At 42.2% G+C, this 21917-nt stretch overlaps 1 protein-coding gene across 1 annotated transcript; it reads right to left on the bottom strand.

Annotated features, from left to right (window-relative positions):
* Window positions 1-1149: 1149 nt before the first annotated feature.
* Window positions 1150-11083, bottom strand: TRIM45 (tripartite motif containing 45). Its single transcript, XM_081305557.1, has 6 exons — window positions 9794-11083; window positions 7094-7827; window positions 5510-5639; window positions 4882-4996; window positions 2770-2896; window positions 1150-1884 (listed from the first exon to the last, which is right to left on the bottom strand). Exons 1-6 carry the CDS (start codon window positions 10279-10281, stop codon window positions 1736-1738), a joined length of 1743 nt encoding a protein of 580 aa, XP_081161683.1. The 5' UTR covers window positions 10282-11083; the 3' UTR covers window positions 1150-1735.
* Between the last annotated feature and the right edge of the window lie 10834 nt (window positions 11084-21917).

The following is a 21917-nucleotide window of genomic DNA, read 5'->3' as shown; positions in this document are numbered from 1 at the left end:
GCATCGTGGGTTCCAGGGAAAGAAGAATAAGTAGTCAGGTTATCACAGTGGGCAAGTAAGAAGAGGGGAGGTCGTGGGAGAACGTCTGAAATTGAGACTGCGCAGAGGGTGCGGGTAGAATCAAGGAATGATTATAAGGCTAAGGTAGGATAAGTGGAAATGGCCTCACAACCCCAAGGTCTATAATGGCTACTGAATTACCCTGAGATTGATGAGGAACTGTACTGGGGTGACAGCGAGCTTAGCTTGACACTATAATCAAGAAATGAGGGGGAATGATCATTTTTAGAAAACAAGTGGGATAATGGTCTAGAAGAGGTTTTTCAAGCACTACTGACATTTTGGATTGGAAAATTCCTTGAATGGGGAAGCTGTCGTGAACACTGTAAAATGCTCACTCAGCAGCATCCCTGACCTGTTACCCACTTGATGTTGCTGGTACCTGCCCCAGTAGTGGCAACCAAACTTTCTCTGAGACTTTGCCAGATATCTTCTGGGGCGCAAAGTCACTCCTGGTTGAGAATCACTGATCTTAAAAGCAGCAATGACAAACTAAAAAAGACCCTTACCTGACCCTTGGTCCACGGTTATCAGGAGTGAGGGAGAACCCATTGCTAACAATCTGAGAGGGCGATGGGCAACAGCATCTTCTGGGAAGACCAGATTTGGGTTAAGGAAGATGAGACTAGAGAGAACATGTTAGTGTTTATGTCAGCCTCAAGAAGGAAATATACCCCAGAAGATCTGACAGTCACCATCTAATGACTTTGCTTGCTTTGCCTGACCCAATTCACCTGTCAAATGAGTCACCCACAACTTAAGGAATCTTACAATGCAGATTTCAATAATTTTATTTAATATATGCTGAGTGTATTGATATAGAAGAAATCGAGAGTCCCTGCAGAACACACAAAATATATACAGAAAAGTCCTTGGCAGGGCTGAGGCACCAGTGCTATTTCCTCTTCCCAGAATTCTCTAGCAGCTAATAAGGCACCTTATAAGAATCAAAGCTTTCAGTTAAGTTTCCAGGCATAGACACACAAGCAAAGATGATTCTCTAAAAATCAAAATGATTTGAAAGGGCGGGGGGCGGGTGATGGCGTCCAGGTCACCTGGCATCAACAGAACTGCAATAGACATGTGAGATGTATTTCAACATCCTTTTATTAATGTTCTACGTGTACACCCTACACCAAGAGCTATCCTTCAGGATTTTGGGAGGCAGGAGGACACATGGTCCAGAGAGGGAGGAGGGAGACACCTGCCCAAATAGCAAGGTCACATTATAATGGTTACAAAATATGTACCAGTAAGTCCAGTGAAAGTGTGCTAAAGAACCAGTGGATAAGATAGGGGAGGGGGCAGTTATATTCCAAGGGAAATATCTAAATTACACAGCTCAGGGAAAAATGAAAAGGGTTATAATATATCAGAAAGGAAGGAGCTAAATTATCCCCCACCCCATGACTAAGTTCCAAGGGCATAGATTCTTCCACACCCGTACAAAAGAGAAAGAACACACACCAACTTACCTTAAAGAGAAACACAGTCGACCATTCACAAGTACAATCAGTGAGTAACTCACAAATAAGTACTTGAACTATAAAATAAGATAAGGCACTTTGTTTTTAATTTTATCAGTCTCTTCAGAATTAATTGAGCTTTGGAATCCTCTGGAAATCTGAAATCCAGCTGTCTGGGGTTTTACCAGGCCGAACTCGTCCAGGAAGCATCAGAGTGCCACAGTCCTGAGCAGACTTGTCGAGGTGCTCTGCCCACCTATGTATGTGCACTCAGACTTCTCAGTCAACTTCCCACAGCAAGACCAGTGAGGACGACCAGGATGGCCTTTGTGCCCATGGCCACAGCCTAGGTACCCACCTGCATAGTACAAAGAGGAAAGGAAAAAACAACCCTGAGAGTGGAGTCCAGGTACCACGGAAATTGAACCTCCTGGCAACCCTGGACATTCCCTAAGAAAACCCCGATGAGAGGAACAAGCTATCTGACCCTCTATGGTAGGAGGATTCTCAAGACTCATCACAGCAAATCAATGAAAGTCAACAAAGCTCTCCCAACAGTGTTTAAATGCACCAACCGAAGGAGATGAACTAGTTTGGCCTTTAACTGCAAAGTGAAAGGATTTGAATTTCAATTGTAAAATGAAATGAAAAAGAAGGGTACATTAATGGAAATGAAAAGGGAGGCAGGTACTGGAGTGGTTATAAGGAAGGGTACAAAAGCCCATTTTATGGCCCACCATTAGAATAAGGACATGATAGAGCAATTTAAAAAAACAATTCCATCTATTGTCTGCGATCCCCCTACCACCAACAAAAGAGCCAGACCTGGTTTAACTGATCTAATCATCCACTCCCCAATCACTGCCTCATTTGGAATTTCTTTAAGGTTTTAAAAGGGGTAAGATGGGTCTCTCTTTCTCAAATTGCTCAGCCTCCTGGAAAGGGTATAGACTGAAATCGAAAATCCCAGAGAAGCATGGGATTGCAGGATTGGTGAACTGTATCAAAACCAAACAGAACTCAGAACTTTCAACCTGCAATATCAGCTCAGAATATAGAAGCCAGATTAAGTGGAACTTCTACTGTGTCTGCACACAAAACAGATTATGCTTCCTAGAAACAAAGCCTCAGTCCAAGCATCCCAACCTAGTGGTTATGTGGCAGTGCAGTGGGGTGGGGGATGTCACTTGATCCCTACTCCTGGAAGATAGTCCCAAGGGTAATGAATGGTGCTCCTCCTTACCAGGCATGGTGCCTCCACAGGCACAGCGCGCGTTCTTCTGGCCTCCACTAGAGCAGAAGGTGCAGCAGTGAAACACACCTAGGTGTGGGCGCCGCTTTCTTCTCACAGTCACAGTGAATGGTGAGCCCTTCCGTGTTCAGGCCAAGAACAAAGAACAGCACCTTATGAGTCAACAGGGTGTGCTGAGCATTGCTATGTGCTAAACAGTCTAGCCAAGGAGCCCGCCTTTGGAGGGACGAGGATAGTAGTAGAGAAACAGAAGAGAAGACAAGAACTCTGCTCAGCTGGGTGGGGGTAGACACAAATGCAGTAAAATTGGAATCAAGGAGCCTGTGCAGCCGTCTGTCATACTTCTCACCATAAAAACTGCTTGAAAGCATCCCTTGGACACTGAGTGGGATCCCACAGAGTCAGTTCTGTTCTCAGTGACATATGAATTAGATAGGGCTTGTTCTGGTAAGGTGGCAGAAAAGCAGAAGCCCATATCCTAATCAGGTTAAGCTTTTTCACAAGGAGTTCTACCTCCCATGTGTGAAATGAAAGTGCGTAGACCACCTGATATGTCAATCATCTTGATTTGTGCTTTTATGGGACTGCCTTTGGTCTTATAGGATGCTTAGTCGTAATTCTTAAGTAATCTCAGGGGTAATTTGTAGAACTTTGCAACCACAAGGCTGAGACCTCCTGTGGCTCTATCTCCAGTTTCTTACCCACATGCCTTCTCCCCTTAAATAGTGGGCTACCCTCTTTCCTCCTGTTCCTCCATCCTGCACACAACACATCTGTTTGCCCATCCACCTATCATGGGACTGTCAATGTATGGAAGGGAGAAAGGTTAAACTTCTACAGCTAATAATTCTCCAGTAACTCTCCCACTCTCTTTAAGGATAACTTTCATTTTCTAAATTCTATCTACGTTAAACAAAAACAAAAATGTTTAATGAGTGTTGCACTTTGTCTATTCATATGTGAGAACCACATAGTCTGAGAAAGCACCAAGTAAAATGCCTGGAATCTTAGAAGCCTTTCCAATATTATATCCCCCGACCCTCATTTTAAAGGAGGGCCATGGACTGAAACCTCTCAAACTGTGAGCCAAAATATCTTTCCTTCTTTTAAGTTGATTATCTCAGGTATTTTGTTACAGAAAGCTAACACACAATTCATTTAAAAAACACAAACCAGGCATTGAAGATATAGGTTCAAAATCTGATTTTGCTACAGAGCTACTGCATAGTGTGGCAAGTTTGGTCTTACTCTAACTGGACAATGATCCCTGTACTTGAGTGATTTTGAAGAAAACAGAAGTAATGTACAAAAAACATCTAAACTTTTGTGACATACTGTGATTAGGTAAGCGATAAATGGCTGTTGAATGAGTCTGCCTAGTATACAAACTACTAGCCTAAGAGATTGTGATACTGCATAGTATTCTAGCACTCCCAGCAATGTTGTTTTCTGGTTGATGGGAATTTCTGACTACTCCAGTGTTAGCAGATGTAAACAAGAGAAAATCTGTGGGACATGGATTACCCAGTTTTAAAACACTTCACAAACCAGAAAGTATCATAGTTATTTGTGGAGGTGGCATAGTAACCATGGTAACAGATAAGCATATATGTAAAAGAGAGTAGAGAATTACATGGGCAGATGGTTAGGCAGATGGATGATGGTCAGTTGAGAAGAGGGGGTATAACCCTACCAATTATGTCCCAGCCAGTCTGCGTCTGGTCAGTTTGCACAACTCTGGAAAATACTGAGCTAGACTACATTCTGTCTGCTAATAGATTGCCTGTGTTTGGGGCATCTTCCCCAAATTAAGAATTCCAACAAACTGACAAAAAGAATGATAAAATATAAGCAGAACTGCCAGGAGGGGAAATAGGGATAAAGAGTTCTTATGATCACTAGAATCCTCTAGTAAGAATAAGAGTGGCACAATCTAGGCTTTTTCTACAGTGAGGAGGAGATGGGGAGTAATAAGAAGAGAATCTTACTCAATCTTTATGCAGCTGATCTTACGATATGTCACCAGATCCCATAGAACCAGGGGAGCAGGGTAAAAGGAGCCGGGGCCAGCATGTGCTGGGTGGGTGGGGGGGTCTTACTTACCTGCACATGCTGCTTTTTGATGCAGACCCACACGGTGTAGAGTCCAGGTTCCTTGGGGGTGTAGGAAACGTAGTACGTTCCATCCTTGTTATCTTGGACCATTGTCCTGACTGGACTAAATGGAGACAAGAATTAAAAAATCCTACTCCCTCTCACAAACCTGCTTCAGCTACCTACCATTTTAGGATGTGAACTCTTACATCATTTCACTTGATAATAATTTTAAATGTCCCCCAAAGGGGATGCTTCTTCCACTTGTCTCAGAGGTTAACTTTCAGTCCTTTCCCTATTCTCCAATTCCAGAAAGATAGAAATATGCTTATGGCATAACTTAGTAGCAAAGGTAGGTTAAATTTTAGGAAGGGTAAAATTCAGTCCAATCTGGAAAAAGTTCCGTCTATTCCAAAGCTGGGAAGGAGGTAATCTAAGGGGCAGACTAAATCTTTGAGAGAATATTGGATATAGGAAAACAATCCATAAGAGAAAACAAATTTGGTCCAACTGATTATGTTTTTTTCATAAAGATAACATGGACTACTACATTTGCATCTCCAATAACTCAAAGGACCTCATGTTTCCAGTTTCCTCACTGCTTATTACCCACGACACCTAACTGCCCAACACAAACCTGTCTTTCTTATCTTTAGGGAGAACTGCAACGTGGACATTGTCTCCTCCCCTGCCCATGCTCTTTCCTGTTGCATCTTTACAAAGTACGGTGAAAGAGGCTGTTTGTTTTTCCCGAGCTCTGTGGAGATCTGCAAAAAATAAACACTCAGTGCTCACCTCAAAGGCAAACCATAGTGACCACATCCCCATGTAAGATACCATCTAGCTTTTCCTGCTTATTGTAACCACCCTGTTCTCTTTCTTTTCTCTTTCCCTTCTGCCTTCCTGAGTATATCTCTTGGGAATTCCTCCTGGGAGGTTGGCTCTTGAGTTGTACACGTTCCTGAACTTTATCTTCACTTTTTAAGGAAGCTTTGAAAAGACTCAGGATGGATCTAGGTACTGGGAGAAGGAAATCTCTATAGATCTGTGAGAGGTCAGTCACTGCAAAACCACACTCTCTGAGCTCTAGATCCTGCTGGAATAGGCAGGGGATACAGCTGGTCAATTTGGACCCTCTGTGCTGTGAGATCATCTGCGACACAGCAGCTTGTGTCAAGCTGGGGGGGGGGGTATCCAAATGCTAGAGCCTTCAGCCCAGCATCCAGATGAACCAGGTCTCCTAGCCCAGGCTTCATAACTAATAGGAAGTCTATGGAGAGGCTTATGAAGGGTCTAAAAATCTCCTCAAAGTATATGCCCTAGTTTCATTGGTGTTTCTGGGGGAATAGATCATTCTCAAAGGTATCTGTGACTTCGAAGTTATGAATTCCTTGCCAGAGTCAGGATGATTCTTGAACTCAATTTTCCCATCAGGACTGATCTATGAAATACATATTTGACTAATCTGCTTCTTTTAGAAATCCAACACAGGGCAAAAGAAACCATTTCTTTCCCTGATGAATGAAACACCTATTCTTTTTGGTAAGGGGTGGTAACCAAGGATTGAACTCAGGAGCACTTGACCACTGAGCCACATTCCCAGCCCTATTTTGTGTTTTATTTCGAGACAGAGTCTCACTGAGTTGCTTAGCACCTTTCTCTTATGCTGAGGCTGGCTCTGAACTTGTGATCCTCCTGCCTCAGCCCCCCGAGCTGCTGGGATTACAGGTGTGCACCACCACGCCCAGTACCTATCATATTCTTTTACATGCCAATGATATAAGGCTTACGTATACCAAGAATGGGCATGGAAGAAAGGAAAACATAATGTCATCTTCCTAATTTCTCTCTAAGCTCCTACAGAGCATGATGCAGGCAGCTGAGGCTTGCCACACTGAGCTGGCAGACCTCACGCTGCCCTTGTCATTGCCCTTATTTATCTCTGCAGGCACTGTCCCGATTCTAGCCTCTGATGGAAACAAAGCATGATCCCTGGGTTTCTGGGAGTTACTACTTGTCTGAAGTGGAACTGGGTGAAGTCTCACACCTGTATTAAATGTCAACAGCACTCTGACCAGAACAAATCAGAAAGAAAGGGGCAAGACAGCAGATCGCTTTCTTTAACCAATTTATCTCTTTTCCAGTTGAACAAGCCCCAGTTCTTGAAACACCACGTCCCTGTCCACTGCCCTCTCAATGCCCATGACAAATGCCTTCCTACCTTCTCCTTGAAGGACACATTTGGCTGGATCCACCTCTTTGGTGTTAATGGCCCCATACACTTCATAGCCATGGCACTGGCCCGCCTTCTCCTGAGGAGAGAAGCTTATGTGATCGTTTACTCCAGGGTGGGTGTTATATTCCACCTTGTTCAGCTTCCTGAGCCGTTCTACCACCACCCCCTTGGTGATGAGGATTTCCAAATCCGAGCCGCTGGTCAGCAAGTGCTCCGTGAACTCCACTCCAGTCCGCATGTCGGCCAGCAGCTGTTCCAGCTGTGCTTTCTGCAGCTGCAGGGAGTTTTCCTTCTGGACCCGTAGGTCTTCCAGTTGCTTCAGCATCTTGTTCCGGTGCTCCTCGATGGCCTTGATGTAGCCCTCGGAGAACTTTCGCACATCGGCAGCCACTGCTTCCACTCGCTTCTGGAGAGCACTGTTCACCCTTTTGATCTGAGCCAGGGCTTCCTCCAGGGCCTCCACACGGGGCTGGGTGCCCCTGAGGAGCTCCCGCACGGAGTCCCCGTGCTTGTGGATGACATTGCTGGTGAAGTCGTAGGGGTGCTCCCGGTGCTCCCCCACCACACAATCGCGGCACACAGGCCGGTCACAGAATTCACAGAACAGTCTCAGCTCCTCTGCAGGGTGAATAGGACACAGGATAGGCTTTCCAACCCGACTGCAGCCTTTCAGATCTTTGAGGTCCACCATGGTGTGATAACTGGTTTTCTTTTGTCGCCTGGGAACAAGCGGGTAAGAACAGGATATTAGGAAATGATTCCAAGGTGGAACACCGTTTGGCAGAAGTTTTAGGAGAACAGGCTCTGAAAAATAAATCTGAGTTCCATTCCTTGTTCTAACCCCTAACTGCATGATCCTCTCTGATTCATTACTTGTCGGTACAGTAGGACCAATACCTACCTAAAATGGCTGTTATTCCAGAACAAAATAGGAGTAATCTTGGGCTTTGGCTTGTGACATTTTTTTTTTTTTTTTTTTTTTTTTTTTGCAAATGGTTATAAGGCCAAGATGACATCCTAAAACTTTCCCCAGTAATTTGGTGAATTTGGACAAATAGTCACGGCCTGCTTCTACAGCAAGCTAGAGATGAACACTATGAAAACCAGCACCAAGCTACGTAAACTGCCAAATGGCATAGCAATTAAAAAGCTACCTAGCTGGACAAGGTGGTGCACACCTATAATTTAGGCAACTTGGGAGGCGGACACAGGAGGATTCCAAGTTCAACTTAGCAAGATCTTGCCTCAAAATTAAAAATAAAAAAGGTCAGTGGTAAAAACAAAGGAAAAGTTAAAAGCCGTAGCTGGCCCTGACAAAAACTTTTATCTGGCTTTCACCTAAATCATTTTCTTTGACCAATACCTACATCACCCACCATCAGCAGACTACAATGTCCTTTAAGAGTCATCAACATTATTAAAAAGTGAAATCAATGGTTAGAAAAAAAAATCAAAGCTTTCTTTTAATTCCCCTTTTTTGTAGCCCTCCAGAGATTCAGGGAAATCCCTAGGAAACCTTGGTACTGCTCAGAGTTTCCCTATTAGCATTATATTAACTTGAAGCTGAAGTGCCTATCCTGGCACCAGAAGAGTAGTTGCACAGAAATAGGGTCAGCTGTTTGGCTGGCAGCAATACAGTCACAGGGATTGTCATATAATTACCAGATAAAAATAGAAAGAGTGAAGACTACTAATTTGTTCTGTTGGTGAGGCCAGAAAACAAATGGAAGTCAGAACTTAAGAACTATTTTAGGCTAATCCTAAAAGCTTGGTCATTTTATATTTGGACATCCTAGAGTGGAGTAGGGTAGGGTATCAAGGGAAAATGAATGATCCATCTGACAAACTGTTCACAAAGTGTAATAGAAGACATAATTGGCACCCCAAATAATACCTACCTCTCCAAGCTACAGAGTAACTCGATGGCATAAGGCTGAACTGAGGTCTAGTTAATCAGCTCCTATCCTAAGATGGCATTCGTTAAAACACACACACACACACACACACACACCCATAGAATAGTCTAAAGATCTGGATTTAAGACTTGATTCTATTACCCATTTACTTACCAAATGTGGGACCTTGGCAAATTCCTTCAATTAATAAATGATGATGAAAATAGTGCTGCCTTTCTATAAGAGTTGCAATGATCATGAGATCAAGGGCAGAATCTATGCTATTATACTATCCTACCACTTCTCCAGCACCTACTACACTTATGCACTACACAAATGACTGATGATGAAAGGAAACTGAATGCACTTTGAAAAGGACTATGCAAACCTTCACTGTTATTACTACAAGTATTATTCTAAGCTGATGGGGTTAACTACTGTGCTAGAGTGTGAATTAGTCTTTGATCTTTGATGGTATTAGAGAAAGTTTTCCTTTTAAATCACCCACCAAAGATTTCTTTTCTCTTTTTGGGGAGGGGAGGGTAACCAGGGATGGAACCTAGGGGCACTTAATTATTGAGCCACATCCCCAGCCCATTTTTTGTATTTTATTTAGAGACAGGGCCTCACTAAGCTGCTGAGGCTAGCTTTGAACTCACAATCTTCCGGCCTCAGCTTCCTGAGCCACTGGGATTACAGGTGTGTGCCGATGCACCCAGCCAAGATTTCTGTCTTAACACCACTTTGTACTCCACTCTTAAGTCACACAGGTTGCGTATCCCATCTTTACCTATGAGCTTGGCAGCAGAATTGGCAGAGATTGGATTTGCAGGTCTGACACCTCTTCTCCACTTCCCTGTCATTGCACAGGTCACACACCAGGCCCTGGCCTTCCCCATGCAGATTCTCCAGCATGACATCATTCATGGCCAGGTGGTCTAAGGTTAAAGCCTTCACTCCACCTACGGGCAAGTCCACCTGGGCATCACATACAGGACAGAGGATGCCAATCTGCGACTGCTGATTTCGTGGCTTGAGTTCCTGGAATATGGATCCCTCAGAGCTTGTGTCAGAGTCTCCCCCTCGCATGTCCACTACTGAGAAGGGTTCCAGCTGCTCCAGACATGTGGTGCAAACCGTGTGCAAACAAGGCAAGAGCCTGGGGGCTTTGAAAAGCCCCATGCACAAAGGGCAGCGAGTCTTGCCTGAGTTCGCAGGTGCAGTCCCACTGGGGAGTTTGTGCACAAAGCCCAAAAGTGGCTTCTTGTTTTCTGACATATTCCCAAGGTTTGTGCCCAGTATCAGAAAAGACCCTGGGCAGTTCTATAATGGTGCAGCTGATTAAACCCACCCTGAGAGAAAGTTTCCAGAACTTGAACAGAGACCATGGGGAATTGCTTGTTGGCAAATAAAAGGGCAAACGGGAGGTAGAGGATACCTCCAAGAAACCATCTACAAATCTACTCAAGATCTGTGGTAGGGCCCCCTCCTTTCCATGGCATCCCATACCAAACACACCCACAGCCTCCTGTTCCCCAATTCCTCCCCCTTTGCACTTCCAGGTCTAAGTCTCCAAGCTAGCCCTACCGCTAACTCCAAGACCCCTGCCTCTCACTCCCCCCATGCCCACCCGCCTCCTGCAGCCCGCCCCAAAGGTCCCGTCCAAAACGCTACAAGCGATGAGGTAGAGGGTCCTCTGGCTCCTTCCCTCTGCGGAGGGCGTGCAGCGGGCAAGGGAGCTGCGAGTCTCCGCTAGCTCCTCTGTGGGCACTTCCTCCCAGCGCTTTGGCCCAGCAGGCCCGAAAGCTGGCGCCCGTCCTCGCACCAATCCCAGTCCTGGTCGACTCCGGGAACTCCAATCACCGTCTGAGAGAGGCGGACCTTGCCGTTCTGGGCCCAGCCGCCCTCCAGATCGACACCAACGTCATCCAATAAGCTTGGGCAACTCCGCATCCCCTGCAGTTCACTGGCGGGGACCCAGTCGGGGGCAGGGTGAGGGAAAGATCAAGGCTAGGAGTAAGCGGCACAGTATAGCCAGCGTCACCATTTTACGAACACTATCCCTTTATCCCAGTCGCAGCCAGAGAGTGCTGATGTGCAGCAGGGTCGGCCTCCTTTTTGCTTTCGGGTGGATCCCAGGAACGCAGACTGAGCTCTCCCATTGGTGGGCGGCGCTGTCAGTTGACACCGGGCTCAACCCGGAGCATGCTGGGAGTTGTAGGCGTTGTTTTGTGGCTCCGGAGGCGTGGAGAGCGATGGTGGACGTTCTTCTCTTAGGGTGTGAGCCTGCGAGGTTCCTAAATTTTAGCCCCGAAGTCCCTAAGGCCCAGCGGGAGGGTTATAAGAACTCCAGCGGTTCGCTAACTTGTGGCATTTTTCGGGGGTGAGGGCACCTCAGACTGGTTCTAGGAACCACTTGGGGGTGGGGTGGGGCCACTAACCAATTAGAGTGGAGGTCTCGATTTGGAGGGAACCCCACTCTGGATTCCTGTTGCGTTAAAAGTATTTGTTTCACCCTGTTCGGGGAAGCGTTTAGATGACAAAAGGTGTTCAATATTTATCACCTGAAAAGCTACGTGCAAAGAAAGTTTGGCTTGATCTTTTGCTGGGACTCAAACCCCTGGTCTCTCACATGCTGGGTGAGTGCTTTGCCACTGAGCTACATGATCAGACCCTGCTGCTTTTTTTTTTTTCTTTATCAGCCCTGACTGGTCACAATGGGACAGTGGAAGATGTCAGTGAGGGTCAAGTCCTTTGTGGGTTCACCAACTAACTAGGAAGACGGAGATACGTAGCACCTTAGCTTTATACTTACCTCTTTTAAGTGTTCTTACTAAGAATCTCTGATTTGGTCATATGGGGGCCTTAGCTACACCTAGGATCTGGAACCCTTATCTCCCTAATTCCAAAGAATACTAATATGCTGACACCTTACCCTCTGCCTGTCTTCATTATCTCCAGTCACTTTAGCTTGTCTAATGTGCCAGTCTGTCACACTTATTGATGACCTTACCTACTTGAATTGGACCTATGGACAGCTGTTTTATTGATATCTTCATTATGCTATAGATTGTATGCTCTAGGTATGGTTCCTGGAGCCTAAGTTTTAACTGAAAAGCCTCCAAAATATGAAAAGAAAGCTATAAAATTGGAAAAAAAAATGAAACGTCTGGTTATTTCTAAAATATAATGTCAGTCTGGGAGTGTAGCTCAGGGAAAGAGTGCTTGCTTCCTCTGTGTGAGGGCCTGGCTTCCATCCATAGCACTAAAGAAAAGGGCGGGGGGAGGGGGACACGGATCTTGTATGGGTTGGCATCCACTGGGAGGATCTAACTGCAGCATAAGTAAAAAATAATGTCAATGAGTCAAATGCCATTTGATATAAAATTTACATGCCATTTCCAAGATATTCGTGCCTACAAGGGTCTTAAAATAGTTCTTACCTGGGTCACTTCAGCCTCTTGTCTTCTGACCTACCCTAATTCAGAATCTGCTTTCTTCACTCTGGGTTTGCTGGAGTTAAGTCACAAAAACTGTGTGGACTTGTGTTGCTATATATTGTTGCTCCGAACTTCTGGCTCTAAATGCTCTGGTGCTTGGTTATACTTCGTTTCATATCTTATTCATGCTGTATCACATTTCCCATGGCAGGTGTTCCAAGCTTCTCTCCTTTAAGAAGCGTTTTATCATTTACATGTGCATTATCTCATTTAATCTTCTCATAACTTTGTGAGTCGCAAGGAGGGCTGATGGCCAGCCCAAGGTAACATATATGGGACTTAAACCCAGTCGTATGATGTCATGTCTATGATTCTACCCCAGCCATCTCTACTCTTTCCTTTCTCAGCTCTTAAGCATCAAATCCCTCAGACACTCACTTGCTAACTACCTTCAGTTAAGTGAGAAAATGAAATTACCTGGAGGACTCCTTCACCTTTTAAAATATTCTCTCATACCTCTCCTGATTGCCTTTCTTCTATTACAAGATTAGCCCTCAAGACTTTTGTTCTTTATCCCAATCTCTTCTGCCTCTACAAAACCTTGCTTCTCCTGTGTTTTTAATCAGTCCTTTTGTAACACATTCTCTTCTGCCAAGAATTATGATCAAATTGTGAAGAGGGAAACAAATCCCCCCTTAACCCAGATCTCCTTCAACTTAATTAACTTTGGTAGTCTTCGCCACTATATTTCTCAAGAGTAGTCTCTCTGCTTTTATCACCATCTTGTCATTATCACCATCACCACCCATTTATTTCCTGCTTCTTTCCTGTTAAAACATTCCTCTTACAGATAACAAGTGACTATATTTCTCTCCTCTCCTCATCATTGTTATGTACTTCCTCTTTAAAACTTGCTTCCTAAGACCTGAGCAATGCTTTGTTCTGGTCTAATCTCTTGGGCTGCTCTCACATTCTTCTTTCTCATTAGTTCCTCTTACTCTATTTTATCCTCTACCTTTTCTCTCAACATTTCCTCCCATGCAGTGGACTCTCAGATCCATACTTCCTGTACTGACTTTTCCCCTAAGCTTTTGTCACAACCATCTATTATAAATCTCCCAAATGTGTTCTCCATTGCCTTAACCCCCACATATCTTAAACTTTATTGAACTTCTTTGCTTGTTAAACTGCGCTGTTAGAATGTCCCTATTTCATTCCCTTTGGAGTTTCATCATTCTCCCTTCCCTCCAGCTTGAAACCTAATAGTACTCTTAGCCTCCTTTATCTTTTTTCCATATCCAGGCAGGCACCAGTCTCTTTCCATCTTCATTGCCAACACTTTACTGCATAAAAATTTTAAGATGGCATAGGACTTTATCACCCTCATCTCAAGTATCATAGTAGTCTCTGAGTTATCTTTGACTTCCTTTTAAAAATTGCTCTAGTTTGGTTTTCCAGGTTAATTGTAAAATCATGTTAGAACATGGGACAAGTCAGTCTTCGTTTTAAAATCTTTGGTAGCTCTTCGTATCCTTAAGATAACATCTGAATTTCTTTATAGATTCACAAAACCAGCTTTGAGGTATTCTCTAATGCCAAGCCCATTTCTTGATCTTTGCCAGTTCATCTTTAACTTTTTTTCCACTTTTAGCATTTTAAGCCTACCCTTCCTTCTACATCAGGCCTGCTTTGCATTAAATACCTAAAGTTACTCTGAGGCTCCAAATTTGAGCTCTAATAGTTCTTTTTCCTATATTGTTCACTTTGCAGTTTGTGCTTCCTTGTAGTATTGTTTTTGTTTGTTATGGAAGTATATATGTGTGTGTCTATGCTTGTATACACATATGTATGTATAGATTATATACATAATTTAAGCACACAGATATGTATTTCTTATCTCTCTATTAAGAAGAAAAGTCCTTAGTAACCTAGTGTCTGCACAGTAGGCATTAGATAAAGACATCTTGTTATGAGGCAGAAAATAGTGATCTCAAATAAGGGGAGGGAACCAACAGGATCACATTTGACTCATAGTTTTGCAGATAGTACAGACCCGTAAGTGGTATGGATTGAGATCATGGGATGAGAGAGAATTTATTAAAGACATTCCCTTCCCAGAATTAGGTCAGTGTCTTACTCCAGGCGGAGACATTGCTTCATCTATCTGGGAACTCCAGATGGTATCAGAGGAACAGGACTGATGAAAGCGACCAGATTCATCAACATTCTATTGCATTTCCCCCTACTCCTGTTGCTCAACACAGGATACTGAAATCAAGAAAATCAGGAAGGGAAGGCAACTCTTCAGGAAAGCAGGAAGGTCTGAATTGGACACTTCTCTTGATTAGTACCACCAGAAATTTGGAAATGGAAACATTCTATTTTTGACCCTTACACCTGTCTATCAGTCATCATCCCTCTTCCTTTATTTCAAAGGAAGTAGAATCCTTTTTTCTGAGGCCTGTGCTCCGGAGTCCAGTCTCCTCTCTTCTGTCTTTATACTCTCTTTTCTGGTAAAGCTCTATTTTAGCTCATAGCTCTGCTTAGTCTTCAACCTTGGGTAGCTCTTCAGTTTCTAATCTCCCTCCTTTTAATCGCCAAGACTCCTGAAAAGAAAAGTCCTCACTTGCTTCTCTTGTTCTTTTCCTTGCATTTAGCTCCTGCATATAGAACATTCTTGCATTTGCTGGTACCATTCTTCTGAAATTGCTTTTGCCAAAGTCACCAATAGATTCCTGTTTGCTAAATCCAATGGATACTTTTTAGTTCTTATGAATTTGTTATAGCTTTCAACACAACTTTCTTCTCCTTGAAACTTTCTCTTTCCATGGTTGACACATTCCCGATTTTCTTTATCCTTCTTGTCCCTCTGACCACTCCTTTTTTTTCCCCTGCAGTATACTACTTCTTCCACTTGGCTCTTGAATGTTACCATTTGCCAGGGTCCTTAGTCCTTTTTTAAACTTCTTTGTCTTCCCCTTGATCATTGTGGGGTTTGGAGGTGATGTATCAGTCTACTTGTTACGTGGAGTCTCATTTTACTACTATCATTATTACCTTCATAGTATCTGAATTGACCCCTTCCTTTCCATCCTAATCTTTCTTTGATTTGTTTTTATTCTTTGAATTCTACCTGGTGTCCCTATTTCTAATCCATTCTCTATAATCCCATTAGCCATCTTTCTGAAGTTTCAATTTGACGTGCTTCTTGGTAGCTCTTTAGTACCTTCATTTACTTGTCAAATATCCTGTGGACACCTGGAATATATTTTCCCCAAATGTTTTCATGGTTTGCTCCCTGCTAGAATAGCAAGTTCCACGAAGGCAGGGACTTTTGATATGTGCCAGGCCCTAGAGATACATCATTGTTAGAACAAGCAAAAATCCCCGCTGTTGGGGAACTTATCTTCTCTTAGGGTAAAGCAGCCATTAAACAATAAATATCTACTACACTACTATATTGTGTAGTAGAAGGTAGGAAGTGCCGTGGGCAAATGAAGCTCAGTGAAGAGCATCCTGTAGGCAACGTGGGGTATTGCAATTTAAATGGAGTGATCAAGCTAAGTTTCAATGAGGTGATATTTGAGCAAAGACTTGAAGGTGAGGGAGTGAACCATGCAGATGATTGGGGGAAAAGTATTGCAGATAAGTAAAGAGTCTGTGATGACTCAGAGAAGAGCATGCCTAGCATGTTTGAGCAACAGCTAGGCCAATGAATGGAACAGGAGCAGCGTGAGCAAGGGGAAAGTTTCCTTTGGGATAAAATTCCACCTGTCTTAGAGTGACAGGACCCTAAATCTGCAGGCCACCAACCTCATTCATGCACTGCACCATTCCAGTTCCAGCACGTACTCTGAGCTCAGGCCTACTGTAGTTGTGCAAGTTACTTGCTCTGCCTAGGACACCCTGCCCACTTTTTTTTTTGCCTAATTAATTCCTACCCTTTCTTCAAAGCTTAGTTCAGACATCAACTTCTCTAGGACTCCTCCATTCACCAAGTCTTCACTAGGCACCATTTTATGTGCTACCTATGGTGTTCAGTCTGTCAACCTTTGACATTCTTCACTTCAATTTCTATTTGTTTGTCCAAATTCTTCGCTCTGCCCTCACTACACCCCTTCCCTTCCACATTGGGAACTTTTAATGACATGGAATCCTGTCTTATTTCTGCATCCTTTAATACAGGGCACAGTGTCTGAAACACAATACGGTTTAATAAGTGTTTGATGAGGAAATGAATGGGTAAGATTCATGTTTCAGGGCTGGGGATGTGGCTCAAGCAGTAGTGTGCTCGCCTGGCATGCGTGGGGGCGCTGGGTTCGATCCTCAGCACCACATAAAAATAAAGATGTTGAGTCCACCAAAAACTAAAAAGTAAATATTAAAAAAATTCTCTCTCTCTCTTTAAAAAAAGATTCTAAGAAGCTGATTATACTAATAGGACAAATGAACAGGAAAAATTATTGCCTTTTTCAAATAACTTTTGCCTTCCTTTTTTTAAAAAAAGGACCTGATTTCTAAAACACAGAATCTTTAGTGCCATCTAGTGGAGGTAGCTGCAATTAAAAAAATAAACAAAAAACAAAAACCCTATACTAATAAAGCTTGAACAGCGTTTGCTTGTTTCATTTTTTAGGTTTTGAACTGAGACTGAGAAAAGAAAAGAAAGGGCTTGCATAGGCTCCAGGACCCTGTGTATTATGGATGTTTTTATTGTGTTTTTAGAAACTCTTTACCCTGAGATCATTCTAATTGTGAGATCTGATTATTATCTGACTATTTCTATTATCATTACATTCTTTTCCTTCATAACTGATGTTTTGTGATAAATGGGCAACTCTTCACCTCCAAGAAGTTGGAAATGAAATAGCTTATTAATAATGTGAGCTTGAGAGCTCTCTGTGGATAACTGTTTTTAGGTTAGACCGGAACTACACAAGACATCAGTTTCATTATTACTTACGCTTTTAGAAAAAAAATTCTCCACTGTCATATCTAAGATTTTTCACTTTTCTTATTTGACTCCTAGTTGTATGACAAGTAGTCTGTCATTACCCCCAAACATTCTATCGTTGATATTGTCAGGAAGCTGCAGAGTTGTTGGTTTGTTTATAAATGTTAAGTTGTTCTTAAACTATTTATATTTTATTACACAATTGATTCATCTCTTTCTGTGACCTCCCTTTTCTGTTTGTCACATAATAGAGATCATTATTAACCTTTTTTGAAATAGATGTTTTTGAAAAGCACCTGCTGCCTTATAATGATATATTTTATTTTAGCAGTATGGGTAATGCTTTGGGATTATATTATTTTTACATAAATTTATCTTCCATAGAAAACATGCATAATTAAAATGGGCAATAATATAGAGAAAATAGCACATTTAGAGATTGGATTTCATACTGCATATGGCGATAATGCTTGTGATTAAAATTAGAGAAGCAGTTGTGGAGTGCTCATGCTGTTAGGTTAGAGAATTGGTCATAAAAGACATGTTTTGTGCTGTTGATAATGCTGCATTATAATTTAACACACACTATTTTTTCCCTCTTAAGATTCCTTCATTACTTGTATTTAATAAACATGCCAACTTTCAAGATTAATCATGAAAATTTTGGTTTAGAAGGGACTTTTTGTCTGGAATACATTTGCCCCAGATGTCTTCGTGGCTTGCTCCCTGCCGGAGTGGCATGTCAGTGAGGGCAAGGACTGTTATCAGTTGAATTCTCTGTGTACACCAAGTATCTAGATGCATTTTTGGATCATAACTGGAGCTCAATAAGTAACTATTAAGTGAATGTATAAAAAAACAAGGCACAGTAATGTAGACCAGCTCAACATCACATGTGAAATTACTGGCAGAATTGGGGCAAGAATCTACCCTTTTGACCTTACTCCATTGAGTGGTTCAGTATAACACTTTGGCTTTAATAAGTACTGCTTTTAGGTCCAGTTATCTATGGCCCCTGCTCTGGGCCCTTTGCTTTGATGAAAACCATCTTGGTCCTTCTCTAGTCACACCCTTTTCCTTAGGCCAGGGAATTCCAAGAGTGACCTCCCTGCTCCACACATTTCAGACTAGTTTATAACAACCAGGGAACCTCAAATTTCCTCATATAAAGCCAGAAACCCCCTTTCAGGGCCTATGCAGGACTCTTTCCCAGGTGTAGACTGTAGGATGAGTGTGTGCACATCTAGTCTTCAGGAGTGGTAAAAGGACAGCTGTTGGGGATGGTGGAACTTGATCAAACCTTTCAGGATGTCCACACACATGAGGCTTCCTGGCAGGGTGGAAAGAAAGAGACCAAGTCATAGGATGGGCGATTCCTCTCCTCTTGCTCCTTCTGTTAAATATTAGGGGCAGCCTATATCCTAAAATTTCTCCACATATTTTTAATGTCATTTAAGCCAACACTAAAGTGAGCACCTATATTGTGCTGGATATTTTCAACTGTATTATCTAATTTAAATGTTATCCTTACATTAAAAGGTTCAGAAGAGCACACAACTGATAAACCAAATGTATATCAGTATCCTCAGAAAGTAAGTGCTTTTGTGTGTAGATATATGTGGATATATGGTTAGCCATCTGTATCTCTGGGTTCAGCATGTATAGTTCAATCTTCAATCAACTGTGGATTGAAAAATCTTCATTAAGAAATTGTACCGAATCAAGCATGGTGATACGTTACTGTGATCCCAGCTACTGAGGAGACTGAGTCAGGACAATCAAAAGTCTGAGGCCAGCCTGCACAACTTAGTGAGACCCTGCCTGAAAATTTTTAAAAAACAAAATAGAAAGGGCTGGGAATGTAGTGCAGTGGTAAAGCATCCTTGGGCTCAATCCCCATGACTGCCAAAAAGAAAAGAAAAAGTTGCATCTGGACTAAACATGTACAGACTTTCTTCGTTATTATTCTTTAAACAATATAGTATAACAACTATTTAAGAAGCATTTACATTGTGTTAAATATTATAAATAATCTAGAGATTATTTAAAATATCTGGATGAAGTATATAGGTTATGTGCAAATCCTGTGGCACAGCATACAAGGGACTTGAGCATCTGCAGATTTTGGTCTTTGCAGGGAGTCCTGGAACCAACCTCCCATGATACAAAAGGACAGCTGGACACACACACACACACACACACACACACACACACGTGCACACATATACACATGTTTACACGTTTTTTATTGAAAAAGTGATAAAAACATGTAAAAACTTAAGGAGTGTAAGTCAATCGTAAGTCTCTCCTGCCAGGTCCTAAATCAGAGACCATCAGGCCATTTAGGACTGGAGATGTGATTCAGTGATAGAGCACTTGCCTAGTATGTGTGAGGCCCTGGGTTTGATTACTAGCAACATGAAAAACCCCCAATATTTTAAATGATCATGAGTCACTTTTGAACATTTTTATTTGGGAAACTTGAGATAATTGATCTAGACAAGTATGGGGACTAGCATAACCACTTCCCAAGTATTCCCTCAGCTGACCACTTAACAGTATTCTGTCATTCTTATTTAATATAGTTCCCCAACTTTTACTATTTTTTCTTTGCTAAAAAGTTTTAAAACAAATCCCAGATATCATGAAATTTTATTTAATTATGTTAGGATTGTATTAAGATACTTACTTGGAAATACGAATAAGATGAAAAATATTTTTGTGAAATATTTTTCTGTGAAAAAATATTTTCTGTGAAAACGTCTTCACTTTACGAATGCACATACCAATTTGATTTAATTTAAAAATTTTTCTTCTTACTTTCAAAGAGGACTCAGATGAGAATTAGGCAATTCAAAAATGAGTTTTATGACTATAAATAAAATTTATAAATATGCATGTTAGGGTTTAGATCTAAGTTCTCCCCCAAAGGCTCATGTGTGAGACGATACAAGTGATAGGTTGCAAGTTGAAAGGTGAAATTTTGGGTTCGGAGAGTCTTAACCTAATCAGTGCATTAATGCCTTGGTAGGGATTGACTCAGAGTAATTGTAGGCAGGTAGGGTATGGCTGGAGGAGATTGGTCACTGGGGGCATGTCTCTGGGGTATGTATTATGTCCCTGTGAGTAGAGCTCTCTCTCTGCTTCCTGGTGCTATGCCCCTTGCTGCTCTCCTTGGCCACACACTTTGGCCACAATGTTCTGCTCATCTGAGGCCCTGAGGAATGGAGTCTGCACTCTATAGTCTGAGAACTCTGAAACTGTAAGCCCCCCTAATAGCCTTTTCCTCCTTTCATTGTTCCTGTCGGATCTTTTTGGTCATGGCAGCAGAAAAGCTGACTACAACAATGTACATATATACATGGAAGTGTCAGGAAATGCTATTCAGGTCATGTTGTTTTCTTTGCAGGATGTGTGAAATTTCATCTCTTTATTTTACAGTCAGACCACTTTCTATTTTTCGTTTCCCTTCTTTTGGAAGAGCTATTGAAAATAGTAAGCAAATTGATACCCTTGTTCGTGCTTCTCTGAGTGATAAAACTTGAAAATGATGAATATAAGATGGTAGGCTAAGATTTAATGTACTTCCTTTTCTGATTCGAATAACGGCTAACTTTTCTGAGCAAAAGTGCATCCACATCTTGGTAGCCTTATTTAGAGCATGAGTAGATTATAACCTATCATGACATATATGGAAGACCATACATTGGTTCCGGGACTGTTGGTAGGAAATAGAAACAATATTCCTAGTTGCCAGGAAATAGAAATAATCCCCAACCACTGAGACAAAGCTTAGTTGTTTGTTTCTATATTGACAGCAACTATATTTTTCTTATGTACATGTTTTCTAAGTAGCATCTAAGCCCACACTGCATTTTAATAAATTTTTAATTTATTTGCACAGTGCACGAAACCTGAAAGTTCTCTCCTGATATTAATGAGTAGCATGTGGCGATTTGAGGAGATTCTGGTGTAATAAAGCCCTTGTATTCTTCAGCATCCCATGCCCCTCATTTAGACAGAATCCTGTCAAGAAAATGTTTGCAGCGGTACCCGTCTGGAGCACTGAATTGGAAGGGTAGCGTGCAGGGGTGATGCTCCTGAATATCTGTATTTGAGAGCCAAGGGGTGCAATCTGGGTGGAAATAAGGTTTAGAGACTTGATTGGAAACTGCCATTGAGGAGCAAAAGATAGTAATATATCCATACACACATATGTGTGTATGGATATATTACTATCTATTGCCATATATAAAGAAAATTTTATATAAATATAATTTTATATAAACAAAATCTCCAGGGTGACCTAAAGTGATGCTGTTCTAACAGCATTACTATTGTGAGGTAGGAAGTGTGGAAGGTAGGTAAGGTTCCCCCCAAGGCATTGTGAGCACTGCCACTGCTCTGGACCTGTGCTGTCCAGTGTGGGAGTCATTAGCCACATGAGGCTTTTGAGCACTTAAAATGTGGTCAGTCCAAATTGATATAAAGCTGCAAATGGAAAAACATGCTGGTTTTCA

Source organism: Spermophilus citellus, assembly GCF_964194105.1.
Source record: "Spermophilus citellus genome assembly, chromosome: 9".
In the NCBI taxonomy this organism is placed as follows: Eukaryota; Metazoa; Chordata; class Mammalia; order Rodentia; family Sciuridae; genus Spermophilus; species Spermophilus citellus.
This window is presented reverse-complemented; position numbering and strand designations above follow the sequence as displayed.